The 26,989-nt window shown below is 38.4% G+C and overlaps 1 protein-coding gene across 5 annotated transcripts; it reads left to right on the plus strand.

The window, feature by feature from the left end:
* cers3a (ceramide synthase 3a) lies at window positions 1–26,011 on the plus strand. 5 transcript variants are annotated; one of them, XM_015602437.3, is made up of 11 exons: window positions 1–170; window positions 7,706–7,888; window positions 8,715–8,835; window positions 10,990–11,108; window positions 12,777–12,834; window positions 14,557–14,607; window positions 15,188–15,280; window positions 15,800–15,928; window positions 18,545–18,651; window positions 19,642–19,795; window positions 23,612–26,011. In XM_015602437.3, exons 2-11 carry the CDS (start codon window positions 7,716–7,718, stop codon window positions 23,765–23,767), a joined length of 1,161 nt encoding a protein of 386 aa, XP_015457923.3. In that variant the 5' UTR covers window positions 1–170; window positions 7,706–7,715; the 3' UTR covers window positions 23,768–26,011. The 5 variants fall into 5 exon arrangements, with proteins under 5 accessions (XP_015457923.3, XP_007237293.3, XP_007237294.3 ...); XM_007237231.4 differs by having other exon boundaries at window positions 1–166; XM_007237232.4 differs by lacking the exon at window positions 1–170 and adding an exon at window positions 5,634–5,921.
* The last annotated feature ends 978 nt before the right edge of the window (window positions 26,012–26,989 follow it).

Below are 26,989 nucleotides of genomic sequence, written 5' to 3' on the forward strand. Positions count from 1 at the left end.
AAGAGAGAGATCCTGTGTGAGTTTACTGACATGCCCTACGGTCTCCCAGCAGCGCCGGGCTGGACGTTGGGGACTTTCAGCCGCAGATTAAAGTGAGGAGTCCAGGAAGGCCAAGGGGCCGTCTGCTGTCCTGCCTAGTCACTTAGTCTGGGAGTCTTGGGAGCAGGTGGGTGAGTAGTTTGGCCAAGGCTGCTGTTATTTGTATGAACTGTTAAAAACTGTTTGTTTGGTGATATACAGTAAAGATTCAATGACTTATTCAGGACTGTTATTAAATTGGTACTTTGAATGTAGTTGAACATAGGTAAACTATGTATAGATGTTAGGTCTACAGAGACTTAAAATGACTTTAAAGAGTTAAAACTATTGACGTCGCTTCTGATGCAGTGAACTAGAAAGGGACAAAGTGAAAAAGTGTCAGATTCACAGTCTCAGATTGATGTCTTGATGAATGGACAATTGATGCCACTTGATATTTGATAGTTTACTGACTTTGGTCAAAACTGCTTCAGTAAAGTAGGTTTTATTACTTTAGCATTGAAATATAGCTCAGTAAAGGTCTTATTCTTAGTGTTTATAGTTTCTAGTTAGTCTAGTAGGTGAGGTAGTGACTTTTAAAAGTTAAATCTATCAACGTCTCTTAAAGGACTAATGTTGATATTGAACAGGTTCCAGGATGTAATTGAGAACGGGCATTTTGCAGTTCCTGGATGATGTCTTGGTGAAGTCAGAGAGTGTGTTTAATACATGGCTTTTGTTGATTGGACAGCATCCTGGATGTTCCATGACTGTAACTGGGCCACTTTATGTTTAAGGTGTATTTTTCTGAGTTTACTGAATTTTAATCATTACTGTCTCAGTGTAGGAGCTTTTAAACATCTAGCTGAGTCTATAGATTTCAATGGACTTTAAAAAGTTAAATCATTTGAAATTTCCACTATACAGTTTGAAGCACTGAAATGGGATGGGAGACTGTGAGAAAGAGGTTTGTGGTTTCAGACTGACGTCTGACGAAGTCAAAGTATGTACATCCGCAAACTCAAAGCTTGTTGATATTGTACAGGTTCCAGGATATTCAATAACTCCATAACTAGGACACTGGTATTTGAAGCTCTGTTTCTCAGTTTACTGACCTGTGGTTATAGTTGCGTAGTTTAGGAGCAGGTGGGTGTGTAGTTTGTCTAGGGTCTGTTATGGTTAACCCTTTAAACTGACTGCTGAATTATATACATTAAGAACATTGACCTATCCAGTATCAAATACTATAATATAAATTGGTGCGTTGGACTTTTAAGTAAAAAAATGGGTTTAACTGATTAAATCTATTGAAGCTCTGAAATGGAAATGCTTTTCCAATAGTCTTGAAAGAGTTCCTAGAGGTGTTTAGCGCTTGTTGCCCCTTTGCCTTCTTCACTCTGTGCTCCAGCTCACCCCAAACCATCTGGATTGGGTTCAGGTCGGGTGACTGTGGAGGTCAGCTCATTTTTTTGTTAAGTACATAAAACTCCACATGTGTTCATTCATAGTTTTGATGCCTTCAGTGAGAATCTACAATGTAAGTAGTCATGAAAATAAAGAAAACGCATTAAAAAAGAGAAGGTGTGTCCAAACTTTTGGCCTGTACTGTATAGTAAGGCAATGTGCTGCACTCTTGAAGTTTGTTGATGTTGAAGAGATTCTGAGATGTTCCATAACCCCATAACTGGGACTCTTGATATTTGAGAGTGTATTAATTCAAAGCAGCTCAAATGTTCCTTCAGATTTTGTGTCCCAAACATTTTCAATCAGCAATAGGTCTGGTGATGGTGATGTAGTTGGCCATGGCATAGCATCTGTGTCTTTAAGGCATGCTTTTAAGAATGCAGCAGTTTGTGGACAAGCATTGTCCTACTGAAATAGTGCACCAGAGCACGTGTTCAGACAAGGTTTGACTTTTGGTTGCTTTAGGTTGCCCTTGTTAGTCAAAATGTAGCTCAGGAAAGCACTACTGCTTTATAGTTTATGGTTACCAAAGTGGGCAGCTGAAGTCTAGAGACCCTAAGCTCTTTAAAGGGTCAAATCTATTGATGTCTTGAAGTTTGTTGAACAGGTTTCTGGATATTCCATAAATTTGTAACTGGTGTCTCATTTGTTTAAATGGGTTCTCTTTATCTACTACACTCTTAGGTGTAAAAATCTGATGATGATTTAGATCATTTTTATGTAGAAATATGATACAATTCTGAAGGGTTCATAAACTTTTAAGCACCACTGTAAATTCATCGCTTTCTTTAATGAGAGACAGGGACTCAAAGATGCTCTACCAAACGGTTGAAGTTAAAGGTATAAACTGAGGGCCATGATTCAAATGAAAGATTTACTATGCCTATACTCCACTTAATCAATTGACTCCTAATCAATAGTTAAATTCTAATAGAAAATCCAGTTTTTTAATGTTTATAAAATTACACAGATTTATTTGGTAAGTTTCTCGTGCTTGAACTCACTACCCTTGTGAAATACCAGGCCCTATTATCTGGCACAGTCACCCCCACTGTGTTTATCAGAGCCGTTTATCAGGATGACTTAACCTACTGAGAAACGGAGTGTCAGTTAGAAAAGGTGTGTAGTTTAGGTGCAGGGTGAGCGAGATACAGTGATAGAGAGACTGATCCCCCCACACACGTGGAGCTTACACTGTTTACACAGTGCATGCTCTTTGCTCTCAGTACTTTGAGTCGTTACATACAGTCAATAAGCCACCCAGATATTACAGATATTAGCTACTACATTTATATGAGCCATTATCAGAATACTGTAACTAATTAAAAAATAATGACCTAAAGTATTAGTAATTAATTTGACTAATTTCCATAATTTTAAGAGGAAAGACTGCACAATAATTATATATTGTCATCCGGAGCCAGGTGTACACTGTGATGATTTTAGCCCTAATATAATCCCGATCTGGGTGATGTATGGGTTTAGAGTCAGGGCAAAAGGGGAGAGCTGATTGGCTGAGCCGCAGCAGCAGCAGCATTGTGCTCTGATAGTGTTGAGACGCAGATGGTTGGACGTCAGCAGGGAGGCGGTATTATAGATTGACTGATCTGCATTGTGCATTGTGATGTGTCCACATACCAAAGTACACAGACAAATCATCCATTTTTATAGCACAGCTGTACCAGAGGGTGGAAATGATCACAATAAAAGTGTTTTTTAAAGGTAAGGAAATGTTTATACAAACATTTAAGAGTTTAAGCGAGATTGGTGTGTTTCTTAACTTCAAAGTAACACATTTCAGCTATTCATTAGTGGCTCTTAAACATCACAACCTGTTTTCCAAAAAAAACATTGCAAATATACCCATAATAAGTCTTTCGTTTGGAGCGATGGCCTTTCTCCAATAGTTATCTTGCTTCTAGATAACTGGAGAAACTTTTTTGAGGATATAAAAATCGTCGATCATACATACATATAATATAAAAAGGAAAACCAGTATTGTAGTTTGAATAGACCATTACATACTGATACTGTTTATTTAATTAACCAGGAGACAAAATCCAAGTCACTTAATACACACAGTGAGTGGAGAATGCTTCAGACACTCCTACACATGATTACACTGAAGTAGAAGCATACCTCCAATTAAAAATTGTCCATCTGGCAAAAGTGTCCATCTGGCTTTAATCACTTTTTATTTTTACTTTTTATTTTCTGTAGTGCATGCCGTGTGCATGCGTCCACTCTGTTACGCAAGCTGCGCAACAAGGTGGACAATTTTAGTCAAAACCGGCATTTGATGAAAATTTGGTTAACGTTAATTTTGAAATTACATTACATTACATTACATTACATTACATTTGGCCGACGCTTTTGTCCAAAGTGACTTACAATAGTCAAGTACAAAAGTAATAGACATTAAGATAAACCATTTTTAGATAGGGCTTAAAGGAGGTCGAAGGGAAATAATAGGATAGAGGAGTGAAGGAGGGGAAGAAGGAAATGGGGTTAGAAGTAGTTAGTGTGTTAGAGGTGTTAGGAGAGTAAGTGCTCTTTGAAGAGCTCTGTCTTCAGGAGTTTATTAAAGATAGTGAGAGATTCTCCTGATCTGGTAGTGGAAGGTAGTTTGTTCCACCATTGGGGAACTCTGTATGAGAACAGTCTGGATTGCTTTGTGTGAATGTTTGGTAAAGCGAGGCGACGTTCATTGGAGGAGCGCAGTGGCCGGGAGGTAGCGTAAGCCTTCAGGAGTGATCAGTGCAGGTAGGAAGGAGCTGTTCTGTCATCACCTTGTAGGCGATTGTAAGAGTTTTGAATTTGATGCAATGTTTTCAGATACAATGTAAATAATCAGACTAACCAGACATCCCAAGTTGCAAAATTAATTTTAAGGAGGTACCCCCAGAAAACTAAATGATGCTCTTGAACACATTCTATCTAAAAGAAAAAAAAACAGTGCCCGCACACACTAAAAACTAATTCCCAGACTCTAAAAACTAAGACCCAGAACAGACTAATCAGAACCTTCTCTGTTTTGTATATGCTTTATGAATATGCATAAGAGTGGAGCGACTTCTCTGCCTCTCCCTCTCTTTTTAACACACAATTGGGTAAAAAAGGATGTGTCGCTGCGTATGTGTGGAGATTTTATCTGCCATAACGGCATTAGGGAGCCGTTATTGATATGCTGTAGACTCCCGCGTCTCCAGGAAGACTTGGGACTTGTGACTAACTAACAAAAACTTCTGTCTTTCAAGTCCTGTTTACACCTGACATTACCATGTGATTTTAGAGATCGGATCACTTTCGGATTTCACTTGTTCCGCATAATAATCCAGGTGTAAACTCCCACAGGACACACATAATCAGATTCTGTTTCTGAGGCTGGTAACTCTGATGAATTGATTCTAACTCCTAGTCTTCCTTTCCTGGGCCGATCCTGATGAGAGCCAGTTCCATCATAACGTGTTTGATGCTTTGATACTAAGTTCTTGAAATGTTTCGTATTGACTGACCTGCATTTTTTAAAGTCATGTTTTTCTTAACTCCTATACCTCTTCACAACTTTACAACGGATGCTCTCAAACTAATATTATGAGACAGGAAATTCAAGTCATTAACTCTTGACGAGTTCAGCACAGCTGTTAACTTAAAGCTAATCATTCCAGTTGACCTACCTCATAAATCTGACTAAGCAAATCAGTTCAAGATGTGCAAAACTGTCATCTAAGCAAGGGGTACTACTTTGAAGAATCTAAAATATAAAACATATATAATTCCATATGCTTTTCTTCATAGTTTAAATGACTTTATGAATGACGTTATTAATCTATAAATCTGCAGAATATTTTAAAATAATGAAACCCCACTAAAATTAAGATATGTCCACACTTTTGACTGGTACTGTAACTAGATGTGCTAACGAGTTCACAGTTTGTTCTGTACCTGGTGGGAGCATGTTTCAGGTCTGGGCTGGGTTTAGAGTTTGCCTCAGGCCTGCATTGCCCCTATTGATGCTGTTTTCGGTTGCAGCAGTTCTTGTTTTGATGTCAGCAGATTCTGATAGGTCACAGTTTTTGCCAGTGTATTCAGGGGTGTGTCCCCTGAGACTAACAGCCAGGCTGAAGGTCTCATGTTGAACCTTCACTCCTGTAGTGCTGGAGAAAGCCTGTACACGCGGTCGATAAGCTCAGAGAGCCGGCGACACACCTTGCAGCATTTCCTAGGATCCAGGCTGGACCTTCACTGACTCTTCGGCACGTTCGCTATTAATGAAAGCGGGTGCAGGGGGAGGAGCGCGGGCCAAATATTTACACTGGAAATAACTTGAAACTCTACAGGTGTAGGATTTGACAGGTTTGTCTTTGTAAACTTATGGAGGATCTTTGAGGCAACTTTTGTTTCTGGTAAGGGCGAGTGACTTCAACTAACTTGGATAGGTAAAATAAATGTTGATTTCATTTTATTTTACTTGGTTTTATTTACAGAATCATCTGAAGTGTACTACTTTCTTCTTTGTGCTGTATTTAATAATCATATTTATTTGGACATTGAGTTCTTTTTTTTCTATTTTATAACTTAAGTTAACCCCTTGAACATTAAGGTTATTATCCAGCTGTTAACCCTAATGCGGAAACTGATGTAAATTATTTAACAACCATTTGGTTTAACATGTCTTATGGAGTCCCCCAAGGTTCTATTTTGGGGCCTATGGAACTCTTATGATGTTCACCATGACAACAAAGTGTGGGTTTATATTAGTGCTGGGCGCTATATCGATTTATCCGGCATACCAGTTTAAATTTCACATATTGTTGCAGAGTGCTGCATAGAACAGCACTGCCAAAGAATATACTGGTATAGCTTGCTGGCTAACGCTAGCCAGTTAGGATAACAAGCTAACTCAGCTCTGTGGAGTCAAATGCTTGCCTTGCTCTGTCCGACCTGGAGAGAAATGAGAACAGCACTTTATCTGAGGAGCTCCTGCTGCTGTTCCTCACTAAGTGTTTTTATCCAATAAAATAGAAAAACAACAGCAAACGACCAAAGCTTTTGCAATTGTTCACTCAGAAAAGAGAGGGATGGAATTACACAATCGTTCCACAAAATCGGCCCTGGGCACAGAATAATTGTCCTTACGACTACAAATTCTTCATGCGCCGTAACTATAGCCCTTTTAAATATATTAATAATACTGTAGCTTGAAGGATAAAATTAATGCACACTGAACTGAATTTATTTGTTAGGGAATTGTGACTGATAAACTGATAAACTAGCTAGTTAAACACTTTAATACCCCTAATGGCTTCAATAATAACATATTGTAAATTTGATATTTAACTTGTGTCTTACTTAGAACAATAGAACATTAGAGAAACATTTCTTTAAATACTTGAACATTGAGTAGTTTAGGTCTGTTTCTAGTGTTTATGGAACTATTTAAATTTTTTGTAAAATTTGTATTGTAAAGGAAGCCATGTTAAAGTTGTTGCCTTATCTCTTTCTAAGGTCTATTGTTTATATTCTTCAGCTAATTTTCTACTAATAAAGTCTGATTTTTTTCATATATTGTGTAATTTTGTAAGACAAAGTTTACCCAATAGTAATCAAAGTCTTAAATTAAAGCCTTAGTGTTTTATATTATATGTACTCCTAACAGTACAGCCAAGTCATGCAAAAAATATAAACAAATACATAATAACAATAATAATAAAAAACAGTGATATACCTAGAAAAAGTCAGAATCTTAAAACATACAGTGAAATACATTTTTGGTTATACCTCCCATTACTAGTTTACATATTGGGCCAGACTCTCAGACAGGGATTAGGCCTAGTCTTGGACTACACTGTATTTTGAATGGATATAATTAAATATTCTTAATAATAAATTATATTGAAAATAATAAATATATTCTGACATTCTAGCACACACTTCTATTTTTTTTTTTCAAATAATTTAAGAGGCAGTTTTCCAGACAGGGAATACGCCTAGACATAGACTATATTTTCTGTTTAAAGGTTGTGTAGTCCAAGACTAGACCTAATCCCTGTCTAAGAAACTGCACCAAAAAGTATATACATCTTCCTAAGGTATTGGGAACTGCTTGTGTCTTGTTGTGTTCCAGATTAAATCTACACCTGTTCTGTTTATCAAACAAACAAATGAATGTAGATTAGAATCTTATCTGCTCTCACCTGTCTGATGTTTGTGTTCTCTACAGAGTGGGCGGGATGATTAAGACCATTGGGGAATGGTTCTGGTGGGACCGCCTCTGGCTGCCTGTTAACCTGACGTGGGCGGATCTGGAGGATAAGGATGGGAGGGTCTACGCCAAAGTGTCGGATTTGTACATCACCCTGCCTTACTCAATAGGCTTCCTTATAGTTCGATATGTGTTTGAAAGGTGGGTACTAAAAGATGCTGGATGAGTAAACCAAGGACAACCTTTACTAAATGGCTCTTGATGAATTCACTACACTCTAAGGGCCCTATTTTAGTGATCTATAACGCACAGGTCAATTGCGGATTGTGCAGTTTGATTTAGAGCATGTTTGTGTGTCTTTAACTTACATTTAGGGTATTTAACTTCAAAAAATGCATAACTAGTTTGTTGAGACTATAGGATCAAGAAATACACAGAGCTTGATAATGTTTAGAACCTTAGGAGATTTGTTTTTTAAGATTAGTTTAGAAAAGATGAGTCTTCAGTCGGCGTTTGAAGACCGTGAGTGACTCTGCTGTTCTGACACCCAGTGGAAGTTCATTCCACCACCTTGGTCCTATAGGACAGAGAAGAGTCGGGATGTTTGTTTTCTGTTGGTCTTGAGCGATTGTGGTTTGAGCCAAGCCGTACTGGAAGCTCTAAAAGCTCTTGGTACAGATCTGGCTTTGACCATCAGTGCCATCATGTAGGAAGGAGCTGGTCCATTTTTGGATTTGTAGGCCAGCGTCAGGGTTTCGAATTTGATTTGGGCGGCAACAGGAAGCCAGTAAAGGGAACGCAGCAAAGGAGTCACATGACTGAACTTCGAAAGATCGAAGACGAGTCGTGCTGCCGCTAATTCTGAACTAGTTGCAGGGTTTTGGTGGCTCACAGTAGAAGACCAGCCAGTAGAGAGTTGCAGTAGTCAAGTCAAGTCGAAAGGGCCCATAGTGATTATACAGTATATTATATGGAATCATGTGCATGTCTGTTAAACCCCTCACTTTTTTTTGTTGCTCTTTTTCAGGTTTGTAGCCACAGCGCTAGCTGAATGCCTCGGTGTGAGAGGAAAGAGCAGGCAGAAAGCAGTAGAGTCCAATCCCATCCTTGAACAGTATTATATCTCACAGTCCAAAACCCCAGCAAAGGTAGAGCCCAGCACTCTCTTACACTTACATCTATCTAACCCATTTAACCCAAGATCCAGTCATCATTCCTGACAGTCATGACTTATTACCAAGTACTGAGTTTATAATAATGGGCTTCAAGTATTTCTGACATGTCAGATCAGGTGTGTTTGAGCAGTAAATGAGCAGGTATGTATGCTATTGCTCATATCAGTGACAGCCTGTGTTTGGAGAGGGACTACTATATTAACAGTGCAAAGAAGAGAAAAACTACAGGGCTGCACAATATTGGAAAAAATGTACACTGCAATGTTTTTTTTTTTTGCCGATACATATAAAAAAATTTAACGATGCAGGACAAGTCACATCACCAGGCCTGTGTCAGAGATCTGGACCGACCAAAAGCTGAGTCAGCACTTTAGTGTTAGCTGAGGAAAACAGCAAAACAACAGTAATCGGCCCTTTAATCCGGCATTTAAATAACTTTTAAAAGGTAAATAATAGCATTTTTATGGGTTTAAAAGCATAATTTTGGCTATAACTCAAAATATCTGCGCAAAACTGTGCTGGTCTCAGATGCACAGCTTTCGATACGCTGTCTGACGCTGCTTACAAACATGTATTTAGCCATGAGGGGGCCATGTATTTACTCCTATCCCTCCCCTTGTGCTTCTCAGGCAGCAGCACCCTGTCACTCACACAGACACAGAGACACCGCTGTGTATCTACTTCTTGTGTCCAGAATCAGAACATTGCAACATGAAGTATTTAATTTAATCGCCATAAGTGACATTGCACGTCCTGTGATGTGACTATTTTGCAATTGGTCACCTTAACCCTTTCTCATAGTTAGATTCACCTGTGTATGTAGGTCAAGGGTCAATGAGCTTAACAAACAAATATTGTTTTCAAATAATTAGTGATATAGATCAGTAAATCAATAAAATGAGAAGGGTGCCTACATGTATGCACCTGCGTAATTTAGTTTAAAGAATTATTGCACACTTTCTGTAAATCCTATAAACTTAATTTCACTTCTCAAATATCACTGTGTTCATCTGCTATATGATATATTTAACTAAAATTATTGATCCAAACAACCAATGATTAATAAAGAAAAAACATGACAATGATCAGGTTTTTTTCATATGTTTTTCTTTTATGCTCCAATCAAAAGTGAAAAGCTTATAATGGGCATAGATCATTACATTACATTACATTACATTACATTACTTTTGGCAGACGCTTTTGTCCAAAGCGACTTATAATATTGAAGTGCAAATAATAGAAGAGGTTAAGTACAAAAATAATAGAATAGTTAAAAATAAAGCATCTATAGATAGGGCCTTAAGGAGGTCAGAGGGAAACAATGGGATAGAGGAGTAGAGAAGAGGAAGAAGGAGATGAGGTTAGAATTAGTTAGTTAGTTAGAGGTGTTAGGAGAGTAAGTGCTCTTTGAAGAGCTCTGTCTTCAGGAGTTTCTTAAAGATAGTGAGAGATTCTCCTGATCTGGTAGTGGAAGGTAGTTAGTTAGAGGTGTTAAGAGAGTAAGTGCTCTTTGAAGAGCTCTGTCTTCAGGAGTTTATTAAAGATAGCGAGAGATTCTCCTGATCTGGTAGTGGAAGGTAGTTTGTTCCACCATTGGGGAACTCTGTATGAGAACAGTCTGGATTGCTTTGTGTGAGTGTTTGGCAAAGCGAGGCGACGTTCATTGGAGGAGCGCAGCGGCCGGGAGGTAGCGTAAGCCTTCAGGAGCGAGTGCAGGTAGGAAGGAGCCTGTACTGTCATCACCTTGTAGGCGATTGTAAGCACTTTGTATTTGATGCGAGCATCAACTGGTAGCCAGTGGAGCTCAATGAGCAGCGGAGTGACATGTGCCCGTTTTGGTTGGTTGAAGACCAAACGTGCTGCTGCATTCCATCATTAATGATGGACATGTAAAACATATTTTAATACAGCATGCAGTTAATCATGCTCATAATATTACAGTTCATAATCCATAATAAACATGACTAAAATGCTTTATTCATTCTTATAAATATTTTTATAATGCCTTATGAATGCATTATAATGTCATCAGATAATAATTTTTATAGTCTAGAAGTCTGTTATTAGATAAAGTGATCTCACATCCCATGTTGTATCTCTGTTGTATCTTTTGATGTGTTGGTCCAGGCAGATATTCAGGGCCTGTCCAAAAAATGCAGCTGGTCCAGCAGACAGGTGGAGCGCTGGTTCAGGAGGAGGCGCAACCAGGAGCGCCCGGGGGTCCTGAAGAAGTTCAGAGAGGCCAGGTAAATCTTTGAGGCCGGGGTTATTAACGTAGGAGAACTAGCTACCTAAAACCAGTGGCCTATACAGTATCAGTCAAAAGTTTGGACACACCTTCGCATTCAATGTTTTTTTTTTTATTTGTATTATTTTTTTCCCTACATTGTAAATTAATACTGAAGTGATCCAGACTATGAAGGAACACATAAAGAATCATGTAGTAACTTAAAAGTGTTAAACAAACCAAAAAATACTCTGTGAAGCATTTAGGTGCTCTTATCTTGGGAGCTGTTTACTTGCTGTTTCTGAGTCTGGTAACTCTGATGAACTTATCCTGATGAGTGCCAGTTTCATCATTAACATTTGAGGAAAACTTTCTAGTTGTGTAGTTCTTGCGATAATATGGATAAAAACTTTACTTAAATAGAGCTATTCACTTTATATCAACTCTACCTTAGACACAGCATGACTGATGCTCTCAAACACTTGCTTAAGAAAGCAAGATATTCAAATAATTTGCACTATAAGGCGCACCGGATGATGCAGACTATCAATAAACGTCTATTTTCTGGTCTGTTTTTATACGTAAGGCGCACCGGATTATAAGGTGCATTATGTGACACTGGTAAAAAAAAAAACAGAGGGGTTGCCATGTTTTACTTTTAATTCAGCAAGACTTACAGCTGGGTGGAGGACAAAGTTAAGTAAAGCTAAGCTAGTAAACAAAACTGTAATAAAAAATATATATATATTTTAAATTCAAACGAGTGCTGGATGTTAATCTACACAGATTTCTTTCCTCTGTTTGGGTGAGTAAAGTGCTTCCATTTATTTACAGTAAGCTTAGATTTCCAGACTTCCACTAAGGCTGGGTGCAGTAGCATTAGCATTAACTAACTGCTAGCGCTAGCAGGGCATAAATGCTGCCCGACAGCACTAAACTGAGGAACCCTGAGTGTTTTGGTAAGCCAGGATAAAATGACCTAGCAGTTCCTCCCAGCTTGTTGCAACACAGTAAACACACAGACTACAGTCTGATATACTTGCCCCTAAATGGCGAAAGAGCACTTGCATAGTTAGCAAGTAATGCTAATGCTGCCCCAGCAGTGCTAGCCGGGTTAGCGGTTGGCTACAGGCCAATAATACTTACCTCTGAACTGGCGGGTATTGCTGCTCCTTACAACCTGACTCGTAAAATACATCCATAAGGCACACCAGATTATAAAGCTCACTGACAAGTTTTGAGAAAACTAAAGGATTTTAAGTTCAGCACAGCTGTTAACTGAAAGTCATTCCAGGTGACTCTACCTCATAAAGCTGACTGAGAAAATCCAGCCAAGATACAAAAAATACTTTTTTGTTTATTAAATAAAAGCTTATGTTTCTCTTCACAGTTTGGATGACTTTATTATTAATCTACAATTCAGAACTTTTTAAAATGATAAAAAAAAAAAAAAACTTTTGACTGGTCCAAAGTGGTACTGTATATTGGTTACAGAGTTTCCGCACTTTATTACATTATTAATATTGAATTCTACACACAGTAAATTCCCAAGAATGCTATGAAACCTCCACTACAAATTATGCTTGAGAACTCATGCATGCTCATGGCCAAAAGCTCAAAAATTGTTAATAACTGTCAGTAATAATAAGTGTCTTTAATGGTCTGTTCTCTGCATTGTTTCTTTTAGCTGGAGGTTTGTGTTCTACCTTGCAGCTTTCATCGGCGGCATTGTAGCTCTGTATGATGTAAGTATCTGTACTTTTTGGCAGGTGCTACAACTTGTGCAACTCAAAAGCGTGATCTGGCAGCTCCTTAGCTTATTACATGTAGCAGGCCAGCAGAGCAGGCTGTATTTTTAGGGGCTTTCCATACTGGTATAAAGGGAATCTGAGAAGACTGAACTGAAGTCATTGGAGATATCTTTTTGCATTTTTAATTTAAGGTGTTTTTCTTTAATGCTGGAATGACAGAATTAGGGGCTAAGGGAGATAAAGGGTCTTCTTGCCTCTTCTGTTCTGCATCTTCTACATGTTTCCAGTATCGTATTTTTCTGATTTTCTGATGTTATTTGTGTTTGATGTACTATAAAACAGTTATAATTTCCACATTACTTATTTTCAACATTTATTTATTAACATTTATTAATATTGCTGTAAATACAGTTCCCCATGCATGAGTTCTGTAAGCTGTATACAAGCAGACTATACCTGATCAGGACAATCATGTCAGAATTGGAACAGTTTTAATATCTCAAACTCTGTAAATCAGGTGGAATAATATATAATAAGTTAAATGTATGATGATGTAAGGCAAGATGAGTCAAGGAATGAGGCAATCAAACAATGATTTAATTGCCTACTATAAACACACTCAAAAGTGATGCTTAACACTTTTTAAGTGACTCCTAGCAGAAACAGTTGTGCGTTAATGATTTTGGATACAAAGCTGAACGCACTGGCCAAACAGTGACTCACACTGGATGACCTTTGCACTGAATACCAGCTATTGTTATAATGAATAAGAGACTGCAAACCAAATATAGCATATGATTTAATTTGTGTCACACATGCAGTTAATGAGAAAAAAAAGTATACTTTTCTAAAACACAAATTAATATTTGTATTCATTAGTAACATCTTAGCAAGGTTCTTTAGTGATGTCACACAGTCGAGCACTAATACAGAATATTAATGTGATTAATACAGTTATTTTATAAGTGACTGACACCACTAATATAAATATAAATATATAGTTTTATAATTTTGCCAATCTTACATTCATTCTTTTATGTAAATAAAAAGTCTTATGAAGATAAACTAATCACAAACAATCACAGAATAATATTGATAATGTAGGGATTTTTCTGATTATTTTTTGGAACTCACTGACTCACACATACAGTTAAACTCTGATTTACCCCAAATTCCGCATCTATAAAGAATTTTCACCAAATCTGATAAAAATAATATATGGGCCATTCCGTTCCGTTCTATTTCCATCCCCAGGAAATTACATTTGTAAATGTGAATACAAAATAATATTAAAATACATTTCATTATTAAGCATAGTGTCTTGTACATTGACCTAATTGGAAAATCCAGTTCTCGTATGACTTGAAAATGATTTTTTATAATCCAGTGCGCCTTATGTATGAAAATAGACCTGAAAATAGATGTTTATTGATAGTGCACCTTATAATCCAGTGCACCTTATAGTGTGAAAAATATGGTGGTCTCATGGCATGTCAGTGTAAAGTGTTTCAATCTTAGATTGTATGCTGTATATTGTCTGTTTTGGGACCTCTGCCCAGCAAAAACAATGAAGTTTGCATGACTCTTCTTTGGCATTCTTTTAAAGAACCATTTTCAGCACTTTTACTTGAGTAAAATGTGGCACCTTGTCTTCCAAACCCTCAAAAAAGTGTTTTTCTTTGATTTTCAGTTGATGTTTTTTCTTATATTTTGCAGAAACCGTGGTTTTATGATTTACGAGAAGTCTGGATGGCCTATCCGAAACAGGTGGGTTGTTTGATCTTCTTAAATTTAAGACTCTGTACCTCTAACCTGCTTGCTCTGACTTCACACATCAAAAAAATATGTGTTACTCTTATCAGTGGTACTTAACAGTAACAATGCAGCTCATAAAAATGTGATCATTTTTGAATCAGAGCTAGATAAAGGCTTTATGCTCAAATTTACAGCCCCCTCATAAATAAACTGTCTGATAAGCGCCTCAGCAGGTCCAAACAGAGCCATGCTTCAGCCAGTATTTATAGAATAGCCTGAAAATAAAGAAAAGAATGTGGGAAAGTTACCTACCCTCTAAATAGATGCCAAATCCCAATCAACTATACAGAGTGATGTAATGTGATTTGGCTCACTGCTGTTGGATTATGTGTAATTTTCACTTCTCGAGAGCTTTTTAATAACCCAGATGTGCTAAAACTGCAGGGAATTCAACACAGCATTCAATAGTCAATATATCTCACTTTAACAGATGTGTGTCTCCTGCTCTATTACTGTAATAATGCTAATCTATTCTAATGGTCACGAGTCACGAGGCTGAAAGTGCAGTTTATTGTTGATTTTCTTCCTGCAGTCCATGCTGGAGTCACAATACTGGTACTACATACTGGAGATGAGCTTTTACTGGTCCCTTCTTTTCAGCATCACGTTCGATGTCAAACGAAAGGTCAGTGGAATTCCTGACATTTTATATTACACAGTCACAGAGTTTCTTCTACAGATCTACATTTATTTTTGATTGAATGACATACAGGAGAATTACAGTCACTCTTCGTGAAAATACAGTTACACCCAGAAAACAATCTAATGACAGGACTGAAACGTCAGGAGATTGCTGTTCGATTGGTTCGAATCCCAGTCATGCAGCTTGCCAACAGCTGCTGGAGCCCTGAGAGAGTACAATTGGTCTTGCTCTTTCTGTGTGGGTAAATGGCACTCAATGCCCTCATCACTCCTAGGATGATGTCGATCAGCACAAGGCATCTGTGAGCTGATGTATCAGAACCGAGTCGGAGGAGGCATGTGCTAGTCTTCACCCTCCTTCTGTTGTGGCATCATTTGCAATGGGGAAATATACAGCTTTGCCACTCTTTCATTGATGATGAATTTGTAGTTGGACAATAAACAATATAGTAAAAACAGTACCAAATCAGTACCAAAAACGTGTGTTTTTCCATGTCATCAGGACTTTAAAGAGCAAATCATTCACCACTTAGCCACACTGACCTTACTGGCGTTCTCCTGGTGTGGGAACTACATCCGTGTTGGGACTCTGGTCATGCTCGTCCACGATGCCTCTGATGTGCTTTTGGAGGTAAGTAATGCAGATTATACAGTACCAGTCAAAAGTTTGGACTCCTTTTATTTAATGTTTTTTCATTATTTTTATTATTTTATACATTGCTGATTAATACTAAAGACATTAACAAGTATGATTGAACTAAATGGGTTTAATTTATGCAAAAGGTTTCATACTTTACATTCTTCAAAGTAGCATCTTTTGCTTTAATACCAACTTTGCCTACTCTTGATTAATTCTTTCAGTTAGTTTTATGATGTAAAACCTAGAATGGGTCTTAAAGGAGTTCCAGAGGTGCTGAGCTCTTGTTAACTGCTTTTCCTTTACTCTGTGCTCCAACTTGTAGCAAACCACCTGGGTTGGGTTTGGTACCACTTTAAAATAAGACTACCTTTATAAAGGGAAAATAAATGGTTTGCAATTAGTTTATTAATGGTTACTAATTAGGTTATAAATGCCTTAAAAATCCTTCATAATCAGTTATAACACATAATTAGGAAGGCCAACAATATAGATGGCTGTGGGTTCACTATTTGGCAAACAACAGGTTATTGTTGCCCTTTCTACGTATGTGTTATAACTGATTATTAATGATTTTTAAGGCATTTACAACCTAATTAGTAACCATTAATAAACTAATTGTAAACCATTTATAAACCCTTTATAACGGTTAAAGTGGTTCTTTGGGTTTTTATATAAAATGTTTGAGAAGCCAAACACTTTTTTTTCTACTACCTACAGTAATTGAGTGTTTAATTTTAATATACAGTGTAGTAAAAAAAAGTACAAATAAAGAACAAATATTAAAGGTGTCGTCCCACTGAAATCCACTATTTTTAAGATCTAAAATACATTTTACTTCAATATACTGGAGTTATGATGAATATCATCTGATTATAAGAATGTGCATTTTTATCTGTTTACTTTGTGCATTATGCATTTTTTGATCTAGACAATGTAAACCTTATTTAAAAGTACCATAGTGAACACATACAGTACCACTCAAAAGTTTGGACACACCTTCACGCTCAGTGTTTTTTTTTTTTCTTATTTAATGAATTTTCTGCATTGTAGATTAATATTAAATACATGAAAACAATTTAAAGTACACATATGAAATTATGTAGTAAACAGTAAAAAAGTGTCTGTCCTCTACATTAATCCCCTTATCTAAACCTGATGAACTGAGATGGTGATTTGAGATGATATAGGATGAGCTGGAGCTTCACAGCGTGAACGAAAAGATGCTAAGGAAACTATTCCAGGTGACTTTCCCTAATGAAGACACTGATTTTAAATAGGCCTGGACAATATTTCAATATCGGTATTTATCGCGATAAGAAATGTTTCAATAACGGTGATATCATTTTTAAGGCATATCGATATGTATAATTTACAGAATCTATCACAGACAGACGTTCTTTAGCGACGTCAGTTCACTGCAGAGCTGAACACACTCAGCCTCCGTAGCCGGGCTATGTCAGTGTGTAATGACGTAATCATACAGGCACGTCGCCAGATAGGCTAGGCTAGGCTCGGCTGCGCTCCGGTCTGCACCTAAAATCCCCCGCGATGAAGCTCGGTTTCAGCGCAGGGCATTTTGGATGAAGAATGAGCGTATAGTTGAGGGAGGCAGGTCTAATTCAGTGGTTTGGCGTTCAAAGGTCTGATAAACTTCAGACTTCAGCTTGCTCCAAATTGTCTATCTCAAGCAGTTTCACTACACACAATATCTTCCTTATTCTGGCTAAAACACTTTTGTAGTTTATGTTGTATCTAAGTTATTTATAGTTATAGGTATATAGGTTTGTTTATTTGACTGGGATACCATGTTCCTTTTATATATGTGAAGGCTTTTTGTATTCCTTATATAGGTTACAGGTTTGTATTTGACAGAGATGTCATGTCTTTATTTTGCTACATGCAAATAAAATTGAGCATTGATTTATTCTGACCATTTTTTATTTTTTTAAGGAGAGGAGGCTTTAAATTAAATTTTAATTAAATTAAAATTTCAGACAGTAGTGTACAGATTTCCATTGCAGGGATTCTTAGCAGTTTTTCTGCGGCCTTAAAAGTATTTATATTGATATCGAAATTATATCGCATCGAACGAAATTAAGGAATATATTGTGATATAAATTTTGGCCATATCGTGTTCAGATCTGTCCTCAAAGGTAAATGTGCTACTTAGAGATTTGAATGACAAGTGACTGAAGTGTCCAAACTTTTAATATTATAACCACCTCCTTTAATGTCCATTTTAAGCTCCTCTGATCCTACAGGAACACTCTGTATTTCTAGAGTCTGTAATTGTCCTGTATCTGTTTCCCTGTTTACTTTATTATCCTCATTTCTCCCTGTTCTTTATTGCTGAGGACCCCACAGGATAGACCACCACGGAGCAGCTATTATTTGGGTGGTTTGCAGTGAAATAAAGACAATAAAGTGAAATACAGTGAGACAGATGGACTTCAGTCTGTAATTATACATCTATAATACAGTGCTCCTGTATGATAAGTGGAGCTGACATGATGGAGGTGTAGAAGTGCAGAAGGGTGAGGTCATAATGTTCTGATATAACTGTATAATCAAGCTCTAATGTTTTATATCTTTTATTGCTCTGTCCAGTCTGCCAAACTCTTCAACTACTCCAAATGGGAAAGAGCCTGCAACAGCAGTTTTGTTCTGTTTGCTGTTGTGTTCATGGTGACGAGACTCGTTATCTTTCCATTCTGGTAAGATGCTTTAGTGTGTGTGTGTGTGTGTGAGTGCTAAGTGTGCATAAGACATTATACAATATTTACAAACAGTTCTGAGACGACTTTAGCCTAATTAACATATTATTCGCACTGTAAGGTGCACCGGATTATAAGGCGCATTATGCGGCTTATATGACTAGTAAATAAAAGGGGTGTCGCCATGTTTTCCTTCTAATTCAGCAGTTAATTAAAGCTAAGCTAAATAAACAAAACTGTAATAAAAAAAAACATTTTCTTTTAAAGTCAATCCAGTGCTGGATGTTAATCTACACAGATTTCTCCTCTGATAACGGTTTACTTGTGGGAATGAAGTGCTTCCGTTTATTTACAGTAAGATTAGATTTCCAGATTTCCAATAAGGCTGGGTGCAGCAGCATTAGCGTAAGCGGCTATCCAACAGCGCTACACTGTGGAACCCTGAGTGTTCCGGTAAGCCAGGGCGATATTAGGTAGAGGTTCTTCCCATGTAGCTTGTTTTAACACTGTAAACACACAGACTACAGTCTGATAATGCTCACCTCTGAATGGCAAAAGAGCTTATGCTTAGCATGGTTAGTGGACAATGCTAATAGTGCTCCAGCAGTGCTAGCCAGGGTAAGCAGCAGGCTACAGCCAGATAATACTCACCTCTGAATGGCGAAAGAGCTAGTGCCTAGCGCTGTTAGCAGCTCAGTGCTGGTGAACTAAACTTACACCAGTCTTACACACTGCTTTTGGATAACTTTATGTCTTTACTCCTGGTGCAAAAATTCAAGCAGTTCAGTTTGGTTTGATGGCTTGTGATCATCCATCTTTTTCTTGATTTCATTTCAGTGGTTTTCAATTTGGTAAAATTAAAGCAACTCATCATTTTAAGTGGTCTCTTAATTTTTTCCAGAGCTGTATTTGTGAGGAACTAGGAAGATTAAGGAAACTGATTATGCTATTACGCTGTCCCATCTCAAAGTGTCTTTGTCCATTTTGCAGGATTATCCACTGCACATGGGTGTACCCCCCAGACTACTACCCTGTTTTCTTTGGGTATTACTTCTTCAATGCTGTGCTGGTTATTCTCTTGATGCTGCACGTCTTCTGGGCTTACCTGATACTCCGCATGGTGAAGAAGTTCCTCTTTGGCAGTGTAAGTCATGTTTTGACAACTACCCATCCTGCACCATACAGTGAAACTTTTCTTTAAAGCGTGCCAGCTAGTAGTTAGCTAGTTAGTTATTTATTTTCAATAAGCCCTTTTCTACAGATTCTGTGACTGCGGTTGGTATATGCACTTGAGGTGCGTCTGAACTTAAGTTTAAATGCTGTGATTAATTTTTAGGTTGTCAGTCTTTTACAGGTGTCTATTGCAACAACACAAAAAAGCACAGACACATTTTACATAATTTTACACAAAATTCCAAAAATGTAGCAAGTAACAGGCGTGAGGAACATAAAAGTGACACCTGAAACTAGATAAAAAGAGTAATTTCACAGCTTTTCTCAACCCCCTGGTGTGAAGCTTGCCTCATCACTGGTTCCACCTCTCCATGCAGCCTTCATGTGTGTACTGGTTCAGCTGGTGTTAAAATAGTGAGTCTGTTTTGAAGACACAGATGGCGGTTGTCATTGTCATTACAGTGCCACACCCTGCATTTAGCAAAAGAGAAAGTCCATGCTGTGCAAACACAGTGACAACAAAACAAAGACATGATTCCAAATAAGGGTGTAAAAAATGTGAATCTGGTGTCAGATTACATTCTGTGAGTTGTTGCAATCAGATGAAACTTTATATGTGTGAATGTAATGATGAAACACAGTTGGGCATGGAGGTATTCAGGTTCCATATGGCATCCTGTACCACATTTATTTACAGATGTTCCAGCTGGGCCTGTGGATCCTACACACTCATATTGTAGGTTGTCAAAGCTGGCATCCCAACTGGTCCTATAAACGCTCAATTGGACATAAATCTGGTAACCATACAGGCCAAAGAAGGGTTGTAATCTGGTGGAGACATTCATTGAAAATGCTTGCTGGTTGAGCATCTCCTGCTAAAAAAATGCCAGTTAGAAGTCCTGCCATGAGAGGCAACTTGTGTGGCTGCAGGATGTTCTGCTTTTATTGCAGAGCTCTTAGTGTCCCTTGGTTCACTACTAGCTGTGACCAACTGCACAGATAATCTCTGCAGCGCTCACCATGAGGACTCCATACTAAAACTTGTTGGGTCCCAAACAGAACCGGGATTTGTCATTGGTTCTAATCCAGCTATCACTTCGAATGGCAAATGAAGGCAATGGTGGATGAGTGATTGAAGGCCTAGATACCAACTCTCAAAGTCTGTCAACTGGACAAAACATCTTGCATTGTACAGGCATGTTTAGCAGTCAGCGGTCTCTCACCAAGAGGTACAGTATACCACCCTAAAGTAGCTACTGAAAGACTTTTTATAGGGCAGTGGGGGAAGCACTTCTGTTGATTTGCCCTCTATGTCTGTCTACTGTCTATTGTCTATTGGCAAGACCCAGTGTGTGGCTTCACATGTGTTATAGCGCCTTTCCACTGACTTGGAAATGTCGCCGTTCTGGTTCGCGAATCTAATTTTGAAAAGGTTCACCACATTTCCATCAACAAAAGTAGGTTCCAGAACCTGGAACGTTCATTCGCAGTGGAAACCAAAGGATACAAAGTATACTTGAGCATGAACTGTGATGACATGTGTGGGCGTGTCTGTACAGGAGCACCGCAGCTGTGCAGTGCCCTCTGTTGATGACATATGACGTGACGTTTTGACTGTTCCACTGGTGGAAACGTGGGCTGGCTCGCTGAAAACCACCACGGTTCCTATAAGCCTGAAAGGAACCCGTTCAAGAACCAGAGTTCTTTTGGTGTAAAAGTGCTATCAGAGAAGGCATGTGCTAGTCTTCACCCTCCTAGTGTTCTAGAACATTTCTATGGATGGGGAATGGATAATTGCCCTTTCAATTTGGGTAGAAAATTAGGTAAAATTAGAAATACCTTTTGGAGAAAACTTGCCACTTGCTATTGACTCTCTTTGGAAAGTACATAATGAAAGTCAGCTGCTGTAAACTGGTTAGGTAAAACCATATGCTTCTATTATATCATATTGTTATATTGACACAATTTGCAACTGAAAGCTTAGCACCAGCCTGTCATAGCGGGCCACATTGGCCAGGTCTACTCTATCCCATCTTTGGCCTTCTCGTCCTGCCAGATCCCATCCCAGTAAGCTGTGCCAGCTTGTTCCCCCTGCCCCATTCTTCTTTCTCCAACTGATTCCAGCTGAAAAGGCTGAGTCATAATGCGAGTGTGATTGAGCTGGCAAGGTGCGTGATCCCTGACGTGTACAGTGGGCAGAGAAGGCCAGGTTGAATTACCTCACCTTGTAAACGCACCAAAAGCCTGTTGCACTCAGAAAGCTAATTAGGTGTGATTTAATGCACATCAGACTGCATACAATTGTGTTACTAGGGTGACTGATTGTCCTCTTCTGCTTCTGGTTTATAAAAGAGACTTGTTAAGGTAATTGGCTGAGACGGCTTTGGTTTTGGGGAGTGCAGGTTTACTGCGTGATGGATGGCTAAGTGGCTCTCATATCACGTCTGATTGGGTTTGATTTTTCACTGCGTCAATGTTTCTGCTGGAATCATAGTTCTGAAATGCTGGCGTTTTCTTCAGATAATATTATGGAAATATGTCAGGTGAGCTGCTGGTGGATCTGAATTAATCCATACAATTTTTGGAGTTCACCAACATCTCAATAACTCTGCTAAACATTTATTTGTCTTTATTCGGAGAGTCTTTGGGCTCTATAATTAGTGATCAATTGTGCATCACATAGCATGATTTAGGGCATGTCGGTGTGTCTTTGGTATCGAGTCTTGCATGGCTCAAAAATGCTGTTGACTGGTTGTCATGGTTTTAATCAGTCAATGGCGCACCTGTGTTTTTCGCTGCCAAAATAGCAACATACCAGATATTTACCTGAATTTTAATGACGAGGGCGCAAAGCATGAAAATAGACATGGTGTAATATAGCAACAAGCATTGCAACACGCCTTGCGTAGGGTGTATGATTTTTTTTACAGATTCTTACAGATATACACTGACCACTGATTTTGTTTATTCGGGTTTAGTATTCTAATGTTATTAAGAGTTTATTACAGGTAGACACTCTCACTAATCACTGACTTTATTAATGTTTATTTTGGTTTAGTATTCTAATGTTATATAGAGTTTATTACAGGTAGACACTCTCACTGATCACTGACTTTATTAATGTTTATTTGGGTTTAGTATTCTAATGTTATATAGAGTTTATTACAGGTAGACACTCTCACTTACCACTGACTTTATGTTTATTTGGATTTAGTATTCTAATGTTATATAGAGTTAATTACAGGTAGACACTCTCACTGATCACTGACTTTATGTTTATTTGGGTTTATTAGAGGTAGATACTCCCACTGATCACTGCCTTTATGTTTATTTGGGTTTATTAGAGGTAGATACACTCACTGATCACTGACTGTATGTTTTTTGGGTTTATTAGAGATAGACACTCTCACTGATCACTGACTGTATGTTTATTTGGGTTAATTAGCGGTAGACACACTCACTGATCACTGACTGTATGTTTATTTGGGTTTATTAGAGATAGACACTCTCACTGATCATTGACTGTATGTTTATTTGGGTTTATTCTAATGTTATATAGAGTTTATTACATGTAGACACTCTCACTGATCACTGACTTTATGTTTATTTGGCTTTATTCTAATGTTAGACACTCTCAGTGATAACTGACTTTGTGTTTATTTGGGTTTATTAGAGGTAGATACACTCACTGACCTCTGACTTTATGTTTATTACCCCTGAGTTATCTAAACTAACACTGCTTCCCACTTTAAGGTTCATGCTGTTTTTCTCTCAATCGCTTTCCCAGTTAACCAAAGACGAAAGAAGTGACAATGAAGAAGAAGAAGATGATGAAGAAGAAGAAGAAGAAGAAGAAGAAAAGTGTAGCATATCTGAGGAACATGCTGGATACGTAAAAGTGACCAACGGCTGTGGAGGACGAGGCACAGCAAACCGTCACTAACAGTGACAGAGAGAGTGCTTCCCCACGTTTCATGGTGGTGACTGAAGGACCTTAATTGATGAAGTTTGTGGACTCCCAAGGTGGACAGCAGCCAGGAAATGGCTTTTGAAGTGGACAATAAGACACGTGTGTGCCAGAGAACTGATCACAACACATTTTTACACATTTTACATACAAGTATCTTTCAACGATGCAACAAAACACAAACAAATGACTCTTTCCGCTCGCTCAGTGCCAGTGTACCCTCGCGTCGGCTCCGTCATGTTGGCCATGCTCTCTCTGTGACCTACAAACTGAGCAAGAACAGATTACCGAAGGGAAATAAAAGCTGTCAACCAGAAAGCAAAAGAAATGTAGCTTTTCTTCTCCGTCCTGCCTAATGGGTTCCTCATTGTTTCTGCTGCTGTTGCTGCTCCTCGTCATCCATCAAGGCCTTGTCTTTGTCTTTCGCAGGCTCCTTCCATCTCGCAGTCTGGCAGGACGAGGCTCTCTGCAGCCCCTGGAGAGTGGAAATCGCACTATAGGTTTTCTCCTTTTGCCAGATGACGGTATAGAAAAACACAGCCTCTTTCCACCCCCCCTTGTGAGGTCCTGCCCTTGCAGGGAATGGTAAAGTTCTGGGAAACACATTACAAGGAAAAGGAAAAGTGTCCGTTTTGCCTTCTCTTGAAGTTATGAGCTGTGTAAGCTGCCACAGCTAGGATAAGAGAACTAAGTCTCTGGTGTAAAAGAAGAAAAAAAGGAAAATATAACCCTCAGAACCCTTCACACTGTTAACCCTTAACTCCTAAGTTGCCATAATTTAACAGAGCTACAGACAAATGGTATCTGTAGTCTGACTTCCAGTACAATGGAGATCACCTGGATGGAGTGGATACAGTATATACAGTATACACACAATCACAAAAACACAACCCATCCCCACTGTGAAGCTTGGTGGTGGCGGCTCCAATCCATGTGAAGAAGGCTTGTAAAAAATGACAGAATGTAGCAAAATATAGTGAAATCCTGCAGGACAATCTTAATTCAGTTTGCATTAGAACTATGAACATCTGAAGTGCATTATTAATCTGTAGAACTTCTAGCAATCATTGGCTTTTTTCCTAGATAACTACGGTATGTTCTTATATATTTTACCTCATTCACCTTCAGACAACTTCTGAAATCTATTTGAATTCGGGCTTGAGATGTAGTTTAAATTAAGCCATAATGGAAGACTTCATGTAAAGATCACTGATACACATTCATCTGCTTACAGTGCTTGTAACAAAGGTACTTCAATGAAATCATGGTCAATATACAGGTGCATCTCAAAAAATATGAATATCATCGAAAAGTAATTCAGTTCAAAATGTGAAACTCATATATGATATAGATGCATTGCACAGAGTGATCTATTTAAGCATTTATTTATTTTATTGTCGGTGATTATGCATTCGAGCCAATGAAAACCCAAAAATCAGTGTCTCCGAAAGTTAGAATATTATATAAGACCAGTAAGTACTTTTGTGTGGGCAGTGTGCCAAGTCCTGCTGGAAAATGAAATCTGCATCACCATAAAAGTTGTCAGCAGAGGGAAGCATGAAGTGCTGTAAGATTTTCTGTGAAAACACCGAACTGACCACCAAAACACCAGCAGATGACATGTCTCTCCAAACCATCACTGATTGTGGAAACTTCACACTAGACCTGTGTGTCTCTCCACTCTTCCTCCAGACTCTGCTCCCTTGTTTTCCAAATAAAATGTAAAATGTACTGATGATCAGTAATGGTGTGGAGAGCCATGTCATCTGCTGGAGGATTTTAAGTGCTTTTAGTGTGAAAAAAAGGGAACAGTACAGGGGATTAGACAGACCACATTTGGAATGTTTCTTCATTCACTTGCATATGAAGATGTACTGTATTGGACAACACAAGGAAGCTTTTCTTTACAGGAATCTGGTGCACAGAACGGCACCATCTGTAGAAGATCTGCTGCTGCTCTGTTTTAGTTCTGAAGCGTCATACTTAACATCATGCTGAGAGGAGAGACAGTGTGAGGAGGAGCGATGAACAAATCGGTACAAAGAGTTAATCATACTTTTTGTCAAACCATTTCAGACTTGAAATATATTTTACATGTTTAAATCCATTACAGCTTTCAGGCACATTTGCACAAGCTGTCAGAAGAAAGACTGTAAGGTTGAAGTGAAGATGTTGATTGTCAGGAATGTTTTTAATTAAAAGGCCCAGTTTTTGATCAAAGTTTGGGATTGTTTGTGGGTTTTTTATTCAAGCATGAACTGACTCAATAAGGCTAGATACTACAGTATAGGCTAGTTTATAAAAAAATATTTAGATATAATTGTAACTCTTTTTCTTGTAAATAATTTTATTTCTAATTTTTCCCATTTTCTCCCCAATTTACATGGCCAATTATGACTCCCACTATCACTAGTAATGCCCCAACACACCAGGAGGGTAAAGACTAACACATGCTTCCTCCGATACATGCAAAGTCAGCCACCGCTTCTTTTTGAGCTTTTGAGCTTTTTCAGCATAGCCGAGCAGCATCACAGCGAGTTGGAGGAAAGCGCAGCGACTCGGTTCCAGTACATCAGCTCACAGACGCCCTGCGCTGTGGACATCACCCTAGGAGTGATGTGGGGAGAGAGCGCCATCTACCCACCCAGAGAGAGCAGGGCCATTTGTGGGGGTTCAAACCTGTGACCTCCCGCTCATAATGGCAGTGCTTGTTAAACACTGCCCTGTTAAACACTCTTTAAACATGATCTATGCCTTATTTCATATTTAATTATCTACAGAGCAAATAGGCTAAAGCTAGAAGGGCTAGGCATTACTTTACCAGAGCCAGCTGGTACATTAGCAGAGGTAATAGGCTAAAGCTAGCGAACGCTATTTTAACAGAGCTAGGCATGACATTAACAGAGATAATAGGCTAAAGCTTGCAAAGCTAGGCTCTACTTTAATGGCGCTAATAGGCACTACTTTAACAAAAGGTAACAGCCTAAGCTAGCAGAGCTAAGTGCTATTTTAAAAGAGGTAACAGGCTAAAGCTAGCAGAGCTACCTGCTACATTAACAGAGGTAATAGGCTAAAGCTAGCGGACCTAGGTGCTTCTTTAAATGGGTAATAAGCTAAAGCTAGCATAGCTAGGTGCTTCTTTAACACAGCTAGGCACACCATTAACAGAGATAATAGGCTAAACCAGTTTTTGATCAA

This window comes from Astyanax mexicanus, chromosome 16 (genome assembly GCF_023375975.1).
Source record: "Astyanax mexicanus isolate ESR-SI-001 chromosome 16, AstMex3_surface, whole genome shotgun sequence".
NCBI lineage: Eukaryota > Metazoa > Chordata > Actinopteri > Characiformes > Acestrorhamphidae > Astyanax > Astyanax mexicanus.

Excerpts from the sequence above, each read along its gene's own strand:
- cers3a (XM_015602437.3), top strand. The coding sequence starts at position 7,716 with ATGATTAAGACCATTGGGGAATGGTTCTGGTGGGACCGCCTCTGGCTG. Across the intron at positions 8,836-10,989 it reads AGTCCAAAACCCCAGCAAAG|GCAGATATTCAGGGCCTGTC; the intron begins GTAGAGCCCAGC and ends GTGTTGGTCCAG. Across the intron at positions 19,796-23,611 it reads AGAAGTTCCTCTTTGGCAGT|TTAACCAAAGACGAAAGAAG; the intron begins GTAAGTCATGTT and ends TCGCTTTCCCAG.